This window comes from Notolabrus celidotus, chromosome 9, assembly GCF_009762535.1.
Source record: "Notolabrus celidotus isolate fNotCel1 chromosome 9, fNotCel1.pri, whole genome shotgun sequence".
In the NCBI taxonomy this organism is placed as follows: domain Eukaryota; kingdom Metazoa; phylum Chordata; class Actinopteri; order Labriformes; family Labridae; genus Notolabrus; species Notolabrus celidotus.
Window position 1 is genome coordinate 467782 of NC_048280.1, and position 17500 is coordinate 485281.

Sequence of the window (17500 nt, forward strand, 5' to 3'; positions counted from 1 at the left end):
CTGCTCTGCTTTCTCTCGCATGTCACGTGACCAGTGTGTGATCGCAGCCTCTGCGTTAAGAAGTCAGAATTCTAAGATCAAAATCAGCATTCCAAAATCAAAGTCAGATCAGAGAGCATTCTAGAATCAAAATCGTAGTTCTAAAGTCAAGGACGGAATTCCAAAATCAAAGACAGGATTCCAAAATCAAAGTCATAATTCTAAAGACAAAGTCATAATTCTAAAGACAAAGTCATAATTCCCAAATCAAAGACAGCATTCTAGAATCAAAGACATAGTTCTAAAGTCAAAGAGCATCCTAGAATCAAAGTCAGAATTCTAGAATCAGAGTCAGAATTCTAGAATCAAAGTCAGAATTCTAAAATCAAAGTCAGAATTCTAGAATCAAAGTCAGAATTCTAGAATCAAAGTCAGAATTCTAGAATCAAAGTCAGAATTCTAGAATCAATGTCAGAATTCTAGAATCAATGTCAGAATTCTAGAATCAAAGTCATAGTTCTAAAATCAAAGTCAGAATTCTAGAATCAAAGTCAGAATTCTAGAATCAAAGTCATAGTTTTAAAATCAAAGTCAGAATTCTAGAATCAAAGTCAGAATTCTAGAATCAAAGTCAGAATTCTAGAATCAATGTCAGAATTCTAGAATCAAAGTCATAGTTCTAAAATCAAAGTCAGAATTCTAGAATCAAAGTCAGAATTCTAGAATCAAAGTCATAGTTCTAAAATCAAAGTCAGAATTCTAGAATCAAAGTCAGAATTCTAGAATCAAAGTCAGAATTCTAGAATCAAAGTCAGAATTCTAGAATCAAAGTCAGAATTCTAGAATCAAAGTCAGAATTCTAGAATCAAAGTCAGAATTCTAAAATCAAAGTCAGAATTCTAGAATCAAAGTCAGAATTCTAGAATCAAAGTCAGAATTCTAGAATCAAAGTCATAGTTCTAGAATCAAAGTCATAGTTCTAAAATCAAAGTCAGAATTCTAGAATCAAAGTCAGAATTCTAGAATCAAAGTCAGAATTCTAAAATCAAAGTCAGAATTCTAAAATCAAAGTCAGAATTCTAAAATCAAAGTCAGAATTCTAGAATCAAAGTCAGAATTCTAGAATCAAAGTCATAGTTCTAAAATCAAAGTCAGAATTCTAAAAAGAAAGAGAATTCTAGAATCAAAGATAGCTTTCTAGAATTCTGTCTCTGATCTCAGACTTCGAAGAGAAAAGTTAAAAATCCTAATCCTCTCGCCTCTTTTCTACTTTATATCTTTTTATATCGTCCAATAACTAATTCAAAGTTAACGAGTCAGAAACACGGACACTGACGTAAATCAGCATGATGAGAACTAACTATGATGACAGGAACCATGTTGGAGGAACCTTTATTTGACCTGTGATTGGATTTTAGAGTTTGACCCATGTCCCATCTGTTAACATGGAGGAGACTGGGTTTATGCACTACTGAAGCCAGCCTGTAGGGGGAGCTTGAACCGTTTTGGCTTCACTTCAACTGAGAAGAAGGAGCGTCGTCTCATAGTCTTCAATTCTTTATGCAACTTGTAGAGTCGCCCCCTGCTGGACGTCACGACTAACCAGTTTTAAGGAGAGCGGCGTCTTTGTCCACTTCCTGTGTCCGGCCTTTGTTAACATGCAGATCATTTGGGGATCGTAATATGATCTTTGTCTTCCACATGGACACGATCGAGCTGTCTGTTAATTGTTGATGTAAGCTTTTCTTAAGGGCTCATTAAATATGCGCACACACAATCTATTGAGTATATATTAGGTGTCATTTGTAATGTGTTTTAGGGATGTTTTGGTAAAATAAATATAAGAAAAACAGAAAAATAAACATGTTTACGTGCACTCCACAAGTTAACATTTAAAAACACTGAAAAGGAGAGCACAAGGTGTCTGAGCTGTACGACACAACCTTCTTCCTCTTCCTCCTCTTCCTCGTGAAGTCGGCCCAGTTTGTTTTCTACTTGTATATCTGAATATTTAAAAGGTCGTGTTTGTTTTCATTGTGACTTTAAAAGCTGTTTTTGCAGTACGGTGGTGCGTTCAGGGGTCAGAATAAAGTCCAGAATTCAGAGCTTCTGTTGAATGATTCTGGTTCATGGTTCAGGCCCCTCTCCTCTCCTTCACGATGTTCTATTTAAACATGTGTCCATGTTACGGTGTGTGTTACGTGAAGTACCTCCAGTGAAAGTGTTTGACCCCCGCCTGTGACAGACTTTAAACTGCATGACTCTGGGTCAGTGTTCCTGTCTCATGATGCTACTGAGAGTTATTTACTGACTGTACTCTTTGTCTCTGTATCCAAACTACTGTTGTGTAACACGGACGTCTTATCGTGTTCATCAGGAGGCAGTTCGTCCTGTTTGCTGCCGTGACGTCTGAAAAACAAACCTGACCTGCAGAAAACCTGCTGGGCCCGACTGTGATCGTCTTCTGTCGCTGCTGTCGGGACAAAATGATGCAAGAAGAGAACAAAGAGGAGTTTTGTTGAGCGGCTAAAACAGCAGAAATAATTCCATGTGAGGTTATAGAAGCAGAGCTGAAGAGGACAGTGTTAAAGGTCTGATTTGACAAACAAACGTTTCTTTAAACTCTTCACACTTCTGTGTCATTTCCCCCGACAGCAGCCCGATGCTGCTCATCTGAGGGAGTCAGTGCAATAAAACTTAATCCACAACAAATCACCCACAGCAGAAACACCCAGAGGGAAAGGGCTTTCATTTCTTTCCTGTGGTGGAGCATGTGATCCAGATACTGTTGACAGTGTGCTGCAGATGATTGTACATATGGAGGTGGAACTGTGATTAAAATCTGAATTGTACGCTCTGTCTCTGTGATTGATTTGGGACAGAAACACTAGAATCTGTTAAGATCTTCATTTGTTCAGTTTGAAGGGTGGGAATCAAAAACCGGATCCGACATAGAACCGGTTCCAATTGATCAATTCCATCAGAACTGTTCACCTCAAGTGTTTTTGATTCTTCTGAATGATTCATATCCCAGAACAACGTCAAACAATCTGTCTTTCTTTCTTTCTTTCTTCTTTCTTCTTTCTTTCTTTCTTTCTTTCTTTCTTTCTTTCTTTCTGTCTGTCTGTCTGTCTGTCTGTCTGTCTGTCTGTCTGTCTTTCTGTCTGTCTGTCTGTCTGTCTGTCTGTCTGTCTGTCTGTCTGTCTGTCTGGCTGTCTGTCTGTCTGTCTGTCTGTCTGTCTGTCTGTCTGTCTGTCTGTCTTTCTTTCTTTCTTTTCTTTCTTTCTTTCTTTCTTTCTTTCTGTCTTTCTTTCTTTCTTTCTTTCTTTCTTTCTTTCTTTCTTTCTTTCTTTCTTTCTTTCTTTCTTTCTGTCTTTCTTTCTTTCTTTCTTTCTGTCTTTCTTTCTTTCTTTCTTTCTTTCTTTTTTCCTTGTTTTCTCATTTCTTTTCTGTTCTTCCTTCCTCCCTTTCATTCCCTTTTCTAATTCATTCTTTCTTTTTTCTTTCTTGCTTTCTTTTATTCTTTTTTCCTATTATTCTTTCTTTCATTCCTTCCTTCCTTCCTTCCTTCCTTCCTTCCTTCCTTCCTTCCTTCCTTCTTTCTTTAATCCATTCTTTCTTTCTTTCATTCCTTCATTCCTTCCTTTTTTCTTTCATTTCTTATTCCCTTCTTTCTTTCATCCCTTCTTTCTTCCTTCCTTCTTTCTCTTTCTTTCTTTCATTCATTCCTTCCTTCTTTTCTTTCTTTCTTTCTTTCCTTTTTTCCTTATTTTCTCATTTCTTTTCTGTTCTTCCTTCCTCCCTTTCATTCCCTTTTCTAACAATTCTTCTTTCTTTTTTCTTTCTTGCTTTCTTTTATTCTTTTTTCCTTTCTTTCTCTCTTTCTTCCATGTTTCTTCATCCTTTATGTCTCCTTTCCTTCTGTCATTCCTTCACCATTTATTCTCCTCTTTTTCTTTCTTCTGGTCTCCCTCTCTTCTCTCTTTTCTTAGACCTTTCTGGAGTCCCTGAGCTCCCTTGTCTCGTAGGTTCCTCTGGATCTCTGCTGCTGTGGACGTGGTCCAGACTCCAGCTGCTACAACTACTACTATCCGTCTCCCCACTATCATCTCTCTCTCTCTTCATCTCCCTCTATCCCTCTCTCCAACACGGTCTCAGCAGATGTGTGTCTAACATGAGTCTGGTCCTGCTGGAGGTTTCTGCCTGTTAAAGGAAGTTTGTCCTTGCCACTGTAACTTGCTAAATGCTGCAAAGTGCTCTGCTCATGGTGGATTAAGATGAGATCAGACTGAGTCCTGTCTGTGAGAGGGGACTGGATCTTGTTTGTTGTTGGAGGGTGTACCATGTTCATGAATCTGTGCTCCGTGTCCTCTCTGCTGGTCTGGATTTAAATAAGTAATCGACTTGGGAGCGAGTCACTGAGGACCATCCTTAATAAAGAAATGTGTCAGTTAAATGAGGTCGGTCTGAGCTCTACTTTACTTTGAGCCCGGTTTAGACTCTTCCTGTACTTCATGTTTCTTCTTCTCTGGTTTCCTCAGTGCCAGAGAAACTTTCCTCCTTCTCCTGTTTCTCTGACTCAACGTGGGCAGACTTTATTTGTCTTGACTGTCAGTAATCTTGATGGCAGCAGCTTCCTGTGGTACAGTTTTTCAGTGGCACACATGAATCCCACGCAGCGTCTCCTCTCTCTCTCTCTTTCATCCTCCGATTTGAAAACACGTCATGTCAAAGTTTGTGTTTTGATTTTCCTGTGGGAAAATCCTGCTACTGTCAGTCTGCAGAGCGGCAGCCCCCCGGGGGAACGTCTATTCACAGGGGCCAAATATGGACCAGCGCTGAGAGCAGGGAGGGGAGGCAGGGAAGGACAGGGGGAGGAGAGGAGAGGGGGATTTAATGTATTTTGCTCAGAAGAGGCCGGCTCGTCTCTTCTTCTCCCACACACAGACATTTATATGGTGAGATCTGATAAATGTGACGTCTGCTGGCATGAAGTCAAATCTCTGATGATTCTTTTTAAACGTGTTTCTGTAGAAAACCTTCGTTCATGGTGAGGTCTGTGTTCTGGGAACATTCATCTCACCTGATACTCTGACTCCAGCTGATCAAACCTTAAACACAGTCACTGTGAACACCTTTAATATCATGAAGGGTTAATAATATGTAATACTCTTAATGAATCCTCCAGACATGACTCTGTAGTGGAAGTCACTGCATTAAACACAGACATGACTCTGTAGTGGAAGTCACTGCATTAAACACAGACATGACTCTGTAGTGGAAGTCACTGCATTAAAAACAGACATGACTCTGTAGTGGAAGTCACTGCATTAAAAACAGACATGACTCTGTAGTGGAAGTCACTGCATTAAACACAGACATGACTCTGTAGTGGAAGTCACTGCATTAAAAACAGACATGACTCTGTAGTGGAAGTCACTGTATTAAACACAGACATGACTCTGTAGTGGAAGTCACTGCATTAAACACAGACATGACTCTGTAGTGGAAGTCACTGCATTAAACACAGACATGACTCTGTAGTGGAAGTCACTGCATTAAAAACAGACATGACTCTGTAGTGGAAGTCACTGCATTAAAAACAGACATGACTCTGTAGTGGAAGTCACTGCATTAAACACAGACATGACTCTGTAGTGGAAGTCACTGCATTAAAAACAGACATGACTCTGTAGTGGAAGTCACTGCATTAAAAACAGACATGACACTGTAGTGGAAGTCACTGCATTAAAAACAGATATGACTCTGTAGTGGAAGTCACTGCATTAAACACAGACATGACTCTGTAGTGGAAGTCACTGCATTAAACACAGACATGACTCTGTAGTGGAAGTCACTGCATTAAAAACAGACATGACTCTGTAGTGGAAGTCACTGCATTAAAAACAGACATGACACTGTAGTGGAAGTCACTGCATTATGAACAGACATGACTCTGTAGTGGAAGTCACTGCATTAAAAACAGATATGACTCTGTAGTGGAAGTCACTGCATTAAACACAGACATGACTCTGTAGTGGAAGTCACTGCATTAAAAACAGACATGACTCTGTAGTGGAAGTCACTGCATTAAACAGAGAAAGTTAGAGTGGTGTTGAACCAATATGAAAACACACCCACACCCACAACCTGGTCTGGTCTGGTTACTTCATATCTTGAATAGACTTAACCGTCATTAAAATACTCAGACACAAAACAGAAAGTCCAGATAAGGACCAGTTCTACCAATCTTTCTGAGACTTGGCAAGAAACTAAGAGCACCGACACACCTGTTCCTGTTTCCAACTTTGCAAAGGAGGGGGTTACCAGAGGCTCTTAGTTCAAGGAAAAAGCTTAGCCTTTTCTTATATGATTAGGGCTGGCAACCTTCTCTCTACTAAATAAGGGACAGGTGCATGGTGCCATGGTGGTTTGAGCATGATGTGTGAATTCAGCATATATTCATATTCTGATTCAACTGGAAATGCAGAAAGTGTGTATACTCCCTTTAATTCTTACTGTATCATTATGTAACCTCATATGAATGAACCTCAAAGAAAACACAGTTTGGCTCTTTACATAAAAAAACAGGCAAAAGAAAAATGAAATGCAAAAGAGGAGTATGAGTCACCAAATATACTTTTTCCATGGATACTTTTTGCTGCTCTTGACCGACTCAAGCAGTCTTTAGTCCTTTAGCACAGAGAGAAGTCCTTACATGACGAGTCACAGCTTACAGATATTTGAAGTTCATTGTTGATCAGCTCTGTGCTGCATCTGTTTCTTGAGTCTGATCATTTAATGGCCATCAGAGAGAAAATCCTCTCCACACTTTTTGGCAGGACTTGGCGCATTTGCGCTGTAGGTATACTACTGATGTGCATGAGGGGGCCTGTGATTGGATGACAGGCGGTGTGATTGGCACATGATCTGCCACAGCCATTTGATCTGATCTAGGATCTGTAGAGTCCAGTCTTCTGCATTTACAAGAGTCAATAGGAAGTATAGGGGACAATTGAGGTCTCGTATGCAACAAACCAATTTAGCTCAATATACGGGATGTCGCGGCTAATACGGGACAGTTGGCAACCCTATATATGATATACATCACACCTTTTCCAATAAATGCGGTGTAACTCTGTGCAGACATCTCATAACAAATTTGCCTCCATCATCACCTGATCTGATACCAGATCATTCATTACCTTCTGAAATATTTATTAAATAATACGGCCAAATTCCACCAGATCCGTCTCCGGTCCGTCACAGCACCAGATCTGATCGGTTTCTATTCTAGTCAATGTGTTAACTTCCACTGGATCCGCTCCGTTGCGTTCCGGCTGCGTCTCTGATCCTGCAGGTCGGAGTCCTCCGGATCAGATACACAAGACTTCTATTTGTTCCCGGATGCCGGAGCACGACGCATCAATCTCAACAGAGCAGATGGAGCGGGACAGGAAGTCAGGTTTCACCAAAACAAAATGAAAACATCCGGTTAATTTTCAGAATAAAACACTCTGTGTTATCACCAGATCGTATTTCACTTAACTACAACAACAAACCAAAGTCATGATGAGCGGAGCCAGGCCTGGAGTCAACAGGTCAGAGGTTTTCAGAGGACCAGAAAGACAACATGGATGAGGAGAGGAGGAGGAGGAGGATCCTTGATTCAGGGATTATAGAAGGGGAAACCTCGGTCACATGACTCCAGCTGTCCGGAGGTCCTGAAAACGCAACCGGTGGGTGTTGACGGACGAGAGAGCACAGAGCTGGACCACAGCGGATCAGACGGACCGGACCTGGATCTGGATCTGATGGAAGTCTGATTTTACATCAAAATGCATCCACACATCAGCTTTCAATGTTGTCAGCGCTGACGATACGTCATTACCCACTTCCTACGAAATTTTGTTGACAAACAGTGAATATGAATCCCAGTACAGCATATTGTGGGACTTCATTACAACAGAAATAATTGATTCCAGGAGTGTATGTATTGAAATGCATTGATGAATGAGCCACAGTAGCTTAAATAACTCTGTGTCCTCACTTTAACCTTAGATTCTTTATCACACCAGTTGTTTTTCAATAGCAAGCAGGCGACTTATTCTATCTTCAGCCGATAATCATCTGATGAGTTTCATCTTCTTTATAAATGGCTGCAAAGGAATCCAAAGACTTCATTATCTCATAAGTGTTAGCTCCGCCCATTCATCACCTTATTACCTGGTTGCAGAGTGTGTGTTTCCTTGCATTTGACTTTACTTCTCGGACCTGTTACCTCGCTCTCTGAAGACGTCCATCTGGTGAGTACAGATAATAAATGCATCCATGTCGAGAATATAAGCTTCAATTTTTTCAAGACATCCCTTGGATTGATAATCTGCAGGTGTTCACAGCAGACTAACAGACTGTTGGAGAGGAATGCAACTGCAACCAAGGACGTGAAAGAGCAGCAGTAACAGAGAACGAACAGGTCAGTGTGGCATGATGGAAAGAAAGCACGAGAAATAAATGTAATTGTCGTTTCAGCTCAATCACTTTAATTGTTCAGCAAGATGTTTTCAGCTGTTTTGTTCTGCTCTCTGTAAGTTAAAGATACTTTTGGAGATATAAAAATGTATTTCTGTTTATTTTTCAAAGGTTTGTCTTGTGATGTAATTTTTAAGACACTGAAATTTGCCTTGTATGTTTTATTTTGCTGCATCATTCAGGGGGAACAAATGTTTTAATACTCTACATGCAGTCAGTGTTTTACTCATACTGTAGTTGATTATTCTGTTCTGCACAATATCAATTTAACACTTTATTTATCACGTTTATTTCCTTTGTTGAAGTACTGTAATTGCAGTGGTGGCCAAAATTATTAGAACACCTGGCATACTGAAAGGTTTCAATTGTTTTTGTTGAATTGTTCTTTAAAATACCCATAAAACAAATCTACAAAGTCATCATCAGAATCAGAATCAGAATCAGAATCAGAATCAGCTTTATTCGCCAAGTATGCTTGAACACACAAGGAATTTGACTTTGGTAAACTGTGCTCTCTTTGTACAAGGCATAAGAATAGGAATAAGAATAAGAACTACAATAAAAAATAAATGAAAATATAATAACAATAACCTTAGCTATAAATACAAAGAAACAACAAATAGCTTGACTAATATGTACAGGCTAAATAATATGATAAAGTGCAGTGGTGAGTTGCAGAGGTAGTTTTTACATTATAAAATAGAAGTTAAATAATACAAAAAATAGAAATATGGAATTCTGCTTGAGAATTGTTGCATTGTATATCTACATGTATATTTACAGAGAGTATTGATCTGACAGGTATGACACTGTTATGGTTTAGTGTTCATCAGAGTGACAGCCTGGGGGAAGAAACTGTTCTTATGGCGGGTTGTTTTGGCGCACAGTGATCTGTAGCGCCTGCCGGAGGGGAGGAGTTTGAAGAATTTGTGTCCAGGGTGTGAGGGGTCAGCGGTAATGCTCCCTGCCCGTTTCCTGGCCGGGACCGGTACAAGTCCTGGATGGGGGGCAGGTCGACACCGATGATTTTCTCTGCAGTCCTTATAGTCCGCTGCAGTCTGTGTTTGTCTAGTTTGGTTGCAGAGCCAAACCAGACAGTGATGGAGGTACACAGAACAGACTGGATGATGGAGGTGTAGAACATGATCAGCAGCTCCTGGGGCAGGTTGAACTTCCTGAGCTGACGCAGGAAGTACATCCTCTCAGGCTCTATAAACCCTAGAATAGATGGTCAAGTGTGGCTGTGGTTAAATTGATGGTAATGCTAGAGTCTCAGGACAAAGTTGTGTGATTCTTTTGAATGTAGAAGGCCTCTCCTGCTCATTAAGTGCTTGGTAACATCAGGGTTTTGTCTGAGGCCACACCATCAGGTATAAATCAATGCCTCTTCTTGAACACATGTTGCTCTCTGAACATGGCTAAGATGTTCAGAGTAACAGGTTTGAATAAAGGTCCTTTATGTTGCTGGCTGGAGTTATCACTGCCAAGGACTTGAGATGCAGTCCACGCACCCTAAAGTTCATTTCAGACCGCCATGATGCCACCAAGTCACACCATAACCGAAAGGGGAGGGTAGAAAAAACTTTCAGACAGACAAGTGAAGCACCTTAAAATGCCATTTCAGACCATAGACTGTATAAAATATGGACGTAGTATCCGTGACGTCACCCATCTGTTCTTGAAGCGCTGTTTTGAGGCAAATCGGCGGCAGCCATTCAGTTTAAAGTGGATAAAAACAGCAGGACTCACTTCATCAGATATTTGTTGTGCTCAGAGCTTGTTTCATGAACATTATGAAATGAAATCATGTTTTGGAGGCACAAAAAAAAGTGAATTAATTCAGATCAGTCAGGTATTCTAACAATTTTTGCCACGACTGTATATCAGATTGATCTTTTGTCACACCCAACAGGTGCCAGCTTCAGTCCCTCCTGTGGAATTTCCCTGAGCAAAACATGGCATCATCAGCATCAGGTGAGTTATCTCTTAGATATTTACTGTTAGTGAAGAGGAAGAGGTAGAGGAATGTACCATCAGACCAGAGAGAGATCAGATAACAGATGCACGTTTTGGATGAGTTTAGATGCTGCTGGGTAGCCTGAGAATTCCTCCGTGCCTTAGTAGTCTCAATCTGAAAAGCAGCCAAACTACAAAAACAAAGAGACAGCAAACCAAGCAGAGAACAAGAGGACAACTTAAAATGTAGACAATATTTGAGTTCAGTAACTTCAGGTGATCAAACGCTGATTTATTACAGATTATCATTCTCCCGTACTTCAATTTGTCTGAAGCAAATGAAGTAGCCAAATAACTAGGGATAGGTAGTTCAAGCCAAAATTCTATTCGATTATCACTAGCATGTATTCAAGGTTTTTTCCTAATCAAGCCCCGCCCCCCAAATAACACAACAGACTAGGGCTAACCAATATTAAAGCTGGGGTTGGTGTTCAGATTTAGATCCACTTTTTGTTCTCCTAGTTAAAATGATCTTTATGTCCTGATGGTAATCAATACATAATGTGTTCTTAAATAAGAGCGAAGAAAAGCTGCTATCTACAGCCGGAGTAAACCTGGGAAAACACCAACCAATCACCGTTTTTGGGTCCCAAAATTTTAAACCAATCAAATCCCGTCCAGCTGTTCAGCCGCCTCCTGCAGAGCGTACATTTCCCCGGCGTTCACTCCCCGTCTCCTGCCTCTGCTTCCCCTGACTCTACTGACTGCCCCTCTCGCTCCACCTCGGGCCTGTCCCCTCTGACCCCATGAGGGTCTTTGCTCAGGACTGTAGTCCGGATCAGAGTCTAAAAAGCTCTCACCACGGGGGCTCTGACAAGCAGAAGAATGAATGACATTTAGTAAGTCCTACAGAAATGTAGATGTACTGTAGCGTCCGTCCGGACGCTGTAGTGATGACGAGCCGATTGGTGAACACGTTGATCTTTAATAACCGGTCACTGTCGGCCGTTACCACGCCAACCAACAAAGCAACAATCAATGTTTGAATGAATGAAGAACTTCTCCTCTTGTCTCTCCTCTCTCCCGCTCACACTCTCTACACCTCTCCTGATGCCTTCACTGACCGTCAACACTGTAGGAATTAAGAGCATCTACACTGAACACGTTTAACAAACAGTAGAGCTGTTACAGTGTTATATATGTGTTATAACTTTTCTCCTGATATCATGTCACCATGACAACTGGATAATGCTAGCATGACAGTTGTGAGTGCTAACAGCAGCCATGTTTGTTTGTGTTTTTAACTTTCACTATGAGAATGTTTTGGTGAGGACCGGTTTTGAATCAGTCACCATCATATGGTCGAGAATCAGCGGCGCTCGTGGATGTGAGCGGGGGCGTCGTTTTGGAGGAGCTCTGAGGGAGGAGGGGAGGGGTTAGACGGAGTCCTGAAGAAATGCTACATTCAAATTCATGCTAGTTTTCCGAGACTACCAACCCTAGCTTTAAACAAAACTGTTGTTTTTTTATGTTTTTCTCTTTTTGCTAATTAATATATACTGTACGTATAAATAAGAAGCTAGTCATATTCCAGTGGGATTTTATGTCAATTAAGAATACAATCATACGATCAAAATGTTGTTGATTTGGGTCTTTAAGTCTGTTGTTGTCGGGTCCAACTCTCTGACAGCAGGTTTGAAACGTTGTGTAAAGACGACAGCGTCAGGTGTAGACAGTAAATGTAAACACCCTACGTTACACCTGTCCTGTTAACGGTTCATTTGTGCTGTAGTCTCGTTAAGCAGCACCAGGACAACGTGCTGCTAGTAGTGAGCTCTGCCAACGTCCATCTCGACCTTCATGTCGGTGTTTCTGTGACGCAGCAATGTGGCGTGTATGTTTACATTTTCAAGCTCAGTCTCTGCGACTATCTCTGTTTCTGAGTCTCACAACACTACACACATATTTCCAGAGACTGATGCTAATGTTTTCTTCTTCTTCTGTTACTTAACGCTGTATGCAAACAGCTTTAAGACGATCTGCTGCCACCATGTGGCAGGAATACTGTATTACAACCAGGCACCTGGGAAAACAATGGTAAATTTCACTTTAAAATAAGATAATATTCAGTTTAACTACTACTCTCTACTATGACGAGTCCCGACATGACAAGGGAAAAGCACAGTGACGTTTTTCATCAAAATACAAGTTTACTATTCACCGCAAGTGAAATTAAGTAACATCAACGTCAGAGTGAATGCTGATTAAAGTCACGTGAACGAGGGAATCCACAACAAAGAATGAAAAAACATTCAAAATGTTTTATGTCTTAGATCCTGATGTCAATGAATCCCTTTACTGAATATTCTCTAACACTTTATTTTAATCGTTTAACAGCCTCTGAAATCCGGATCCTGGTGTTCGGGAAGAAACAGAGCGAACAGACGACGATCATCAACCTCATCGCAGGACATAAAGAGGCTTCTCATCCAAAAGTGTCCAAGCCACTCCAACAGATCCATGGAAAGTGGGGGATGAAACCATTCACTGTGGTGACCACAGGAGACCTCTTCAGTTCTTCTGAAGACAAAGTCAAATTCCAGCTGAAGAGGTGCGTGGCTCAGTGCTCTCCTGGACCCAACGTCCTGCTGTTGTTAGTGAACCCTTCAGACTTCACCGAGCAGAGCCGACAGAAACTACACTTCATCCTGAGCTTCTTTGGAGAACACGCTTTAAAACACTCACTGATCGTCACCACACAGAGTGATCCAGGAGAGAACTCTGCGGTCGAACGGCTGCTTCAAGACTGCAGACAACAGCAAACCATCAACTTGGATGAGCACAACTTTAGAGACGGTGATCGTCAGCAGCTGAGGGATCAAATCGAGGACATCGCAAACGAAAACAGGGGACAGTTTTTAACGTTTACCGAAGAGAGTGATCTCGAGGTGGCTCCACAACGAACACAACCTCCTCTGAACCTGGTGATGTGTGGGAGGCATGAAGCCCTGAAGATCGCAGCAGCTACTGCGATTCTTGGAGAGAGAAGGTTTGGTCCTACCTCTGACTCAGAGTGCGTGAAAAACCAGGCGGAGGTGCTGGGGCGTTTGGTTACTCTGGTTGAACTGCCGGCCTTGTATGGAAAACCTCCGGCAGCAGCAAAGAAGGAGTCACTGAGAGGCGTCACTCTCTGTGATCCGGACGGTATCCACGCCTTTGTTTTGGTGCTACCTTTAGACCCCCCGAAGGAGGAAGACAGGAAAGAGTTGGACACCATCCACAGCACCTTCAGGTCCAGAGTGAAAGACTTCAGCATGGTCCTTTTCGCCGTGAAGGGGAATCCTAACTACCCAGCAGTGAAGCGGTTCCTAGATGAAAACCAGGACGTCCAGCAGATACTTCAGAGGTGTGGTGACAGATACGTCGTTTTCAACGTCCACGACGAGCAGCAAGTCGCTGAGGTGCTCCACGCCGTGGAGAAGATGGGGGACGTAGGATGCAGAGGCTTCACAAAAGACATGTTTCCAAAGCCTGTGGCCAACCGTCCTGCAAGCTGGTCATCTTTCAGTGCCAAAGGTTCTAAAAACAAGAACACAGAGTTTCTCATTATGCAAAGAAGTGGGTCTCTACGGAAGGTCGGAGAAACCCCATGGATTCCAACAAGAGGAGAGATTCCTGAAACAAGTGAAGAGTCAACTGGAACCATTAAGAATGGAAAGGCTGGGACCCTTAAGAGCCTACAGTCTCTGGGTGTTGTCGGTGCCATGAAGGGTGGGAAGAGTGGTTGGTTGGGGAAGGCACATGGTAAAGAGTCCTTTGGGAAGGCACAGGGTACAGAGTCATCAGGAAAGGCACAGAGTACAGAGTCATCAGGAAAGGCACAGAGTACAGAGTCATCAGGAAAGGCACAGAGTACAGAGTCATCAGGAAAGGCACAGAGTACAGAGTCATCAGGAAAGGCACATGGTAAAGAGTCCTTGGGGAAAGGACAGGGTATAGAGTCCTTTGAGAGGGCACAGGGTATAGAGTCCTTTGAGAGGGCACAGGGTATAGAGTCCTTTGAGAGGGCACAGGGTGAAGAATCCTTTAGGAGGGCACGGGGTAAAGACAGCCTGCCGAGAAGTGAGTGTCTCAGGATTGCGATGATCGGGAAGACAGGGTGTGGAAAGAGCGCCACTGGAAACACCATCTTGGGCAGGCGCAGCTTCAAATCTAAAGCCTGCTCGGTGTCCGTGACGGAGCACTGCAAGAAAGCAACAGGAGAGATCGATGGGCAGCCTGTCGCTGTGGTCGACACCCCGGGCCTGTTCGACACGTCTCTGTCCGACATCGGAGTTCAACAGGAGCTGGTAAAGTGCATCAGCTTGCTGTCTCCTGGACCTCACGTGTTCCTGTTGGTGCTTCAAATCGGACGCTTCACAAAGGAGGAAAGAGACGCCGTGGAGCTGATCAAGACGTTCTTTGGGAAGAAGTCAGAGGACTTCATCATCATCACATTCACTAAAGGAGACGCTCTTGGAGATCAAACAATCGAGAGTTTCATCAAGGAAGACAAGGAAGGCTACGTTAAAAAACTGGTCCAGGACTGCAAAGGAAGGTTTCACGTCTTCAATAACAAAGATTGGAAGAACGACGGTCAAGTCAAAGAGCTGCTGAGGAAGATCGAGTCAATGATCAGAGACAACAGTGGAGGCCACTACACCTCAGAGATGTTCATCGAGGCAGAGGCAGCCATCGAAAAACAAAAGCAGAGGATCATAAAAGAGAAGGAACCAGAGATACAGGAGGAGCAGAGGAGCCTGGAGAGGGAGTGTCAAGAAGAACTGCAGGAGAGTAAAAATAAAATGTCAGTTCGGATAGCCAAGTTCGATCAGGGAAGAGAGGAGAGAGAGAGACGCGTCAAAGAAAGAGAGGAGCAGATAAAAAGGGAACAGGAGAAGAGGAAGAGAGAGAGAGAAGAAGAGGTCAGGAAGAAGAAAAGGCAGGAGGAACTGGAGCAGAATGAGATGGAACGAAAGATCAACAGTCTGGAGAAAAAAATAAACGAGGGATTAGAGAAGAAGAAACCTGTTGAGAAGATGTTAATGATGCAAACCAGAGAGGAAATGAGAAAAGAACAAGAGGCCTGGGAGCAGAGGAGGAAGGAGTGGTGGGAGGAACGACAGCAAGAAGAACAGAAGAAACAAGAGGAGGAGCTAACACGTCTTAAAAAGCTCAGAGAGGAGCGCGAGCAGGACATTCAAAGATATGAAATCCAAAGAAAAGAAGAGGACCGACTCAGACGAGAACAAGAGGAACGAGAAATGAGAGACATCCAAGAAAACTACAAGAAGAAACTGAGGGAGCTGAGGAGGAAGAACGAAGACGAGGCCAGGAGGCTCGCCGAGGAATACAACGAATTCAGACACGTGTACGACAACGACTTCACCACCGACCTGCTGCAGTGTGGGAAGGAAATTCAGGATCTGAAGCAGAAGGGTAAAGAGGAGAGCGAGCTCATCCTTGAGCAGCTTTGCAAGCACAAACAGTTCGCTAAAGACTACGACACGATGAAGAAGAGGCAGGAAATGGAAATGGTCAAGCTGCAGACGATGGTTCACACGGAAGAGCTCTGCGTAGAAATCAACGAGATGAGGAAACGACACGAGGAGGAAGAGAATAAATGGATACAGGAACACGTGGCGAAAGCAACACAGATGAAATCTTCTTGTACTATTCTTTGAGCGAGGGTCAAAGCTTTAGACGTTGAATCAGCATGACGAGGAGGACTGAGATTGTGAGCTTTTGCTTTAAGAGTCCTGAAGAATCTCTGAGGTGACTGTTGAGCTTCAGAAGGAGCTGCTTTTATCAGCATGCTACCTTACTGCTCCTATAAGTTAGTTTAGATAACTTTCTAACATGCTTTTAAGATTTAATATTAACCTGTATGATCCAGTAGTAGAGTCTGGATGTTGGGCACAGAGTAAACATGTTCCTCCAAAGGGGACGCAGGTATAACGCAGCCTCTCTCCTCAGCTGTTGGTGGAGGAGGGGGCGGAGCTACTTCTCTGTTCATTCAGTGTGGAGGCATTTATAGCTCTGGGTCAGAGGGAGCTGCATGAGAGATCAGCTGAGTGTAAAAAAATATTAAATGAAAAAAAAAGGAACGTTAAAAGTAGCGACCGCACAGCCCAATGTAACACAGTAAAAGTAGATATTTTTAACATAAATGTACTTGAGTAGGAGTAAAAAGTACTCTGCAAAAGTGCTCTTCTCATATTACTCATTAACCCAACGTTTAGGACAAGGAACCCAAAGTGCTTTCACGCGTCAGATGGAGCTCTCTCTTCTCCTGCACCACTAATAGATCGAGGTAGATGTGTGTCTAACATGAGTCTGGTCCTCCTGGAGGTTTCTGCCTGTTAAAGGAAGTTTGTCCTTGCCACTGTAACTTGCTAAATGCTGCAAAGTGCTCTGCTCATGGTGGATTAAGATGAGATCAGACTGAGTCCTGTCTGGGAGATGGGACTGGATCTGATCCGGTCTTGATGTTGGGTCCTTGTTACTAATAGAACATAGAGTCCGGTCTAGACCTGCTCTGTTTGGAAAGAGTCTGAGGAGAACATTTACAATGTGTGAAATTGTGAATTGATAATCAAAGGGTATTTCAAATAATCCTTCCCAATTAAAAATCAGACCCAACAAATTGAAAAACATTCCTCTTTTTAGCTGCTTATTCCACCCCTTAAACGGATGCAAACTCAGTTTTCAACCTTTCTGTAACTACAAACTTTTCATTGCTTTTAACAAACTGAGTTTTAATGACATTTTTCAACTCATTTTACTTTCCTGCTGGGGTGTCAGGAGGTCTGAGGCAGTTTTGGGCTGCGACTCGACACAGGAAAGACTCAGTGTGTGAGTCTGAATCCTCGGGAAGAAGTTCTGAGATGAATGGAATGATTAAAGGTTCATTTCAGTTCAGACAAGATTGTATAATTGTATTTTCCTGTAAAGCGCTTGGAGAATCTTTTAAAGCGCTTTTATAAATAAAATG

The 17500-nt window shown here is 42.4% G+C and overlaps 1 protein-coding gene and 1 long non-coding RNA gene across 2 annotated transcripts; both read left to right on the plus strand.

Moving 5' to 3' along the window:
* The first annotated feature begins 1965 nt into the window (after positions 1–1965).
* Positions 1966–2831, plus strand: LOC117819153. Its single transcript, XR_004632470.1, has 2 exons — positions 1966–2529; positions 2635–2831. It is a non-coding gene; the product is annotated as an uncharacterized LOC117819153 (long non-coding RNA).
* Positions 2832–8422: 5591 nt separating this feature from the next.
* LOC117819347 (GTPase IMAP family member 8-like) lies at positions 8423–16280 on the plus strand. Its single transcript, XM_034692650.1, has 4 exons — positions 8423–8455; positions 10424–10485; positions 12865–14065; positions 14588–16280. The coding sequence occupies exons 2-4, from the start codon at positions 10467–10469 to the stop codon at positions 16188–16190; spliced, it is 2823 nt and encodes a 940-aa protein (XP_034548541.1). The 5' UTR covers positions 8423–8455; positions 10424–10466; the 3' UTR covers positions 16191–16280.
* Positions 16281–17500: the final 1220 nt, after the last annotated feature.

Bases quoted from the DNA above. Each gene is read 5' to 3' on its own strand.
- LOC117819347 (XM_034692650.1), top strand. The intron at 14,066-14,587 runs GTTTCTCATTAT...CAGCCTGCCGAG, and splicing joins TCTAAAAACAAGAACACAGA to AAGTGAGTGTCTCAGGATTG.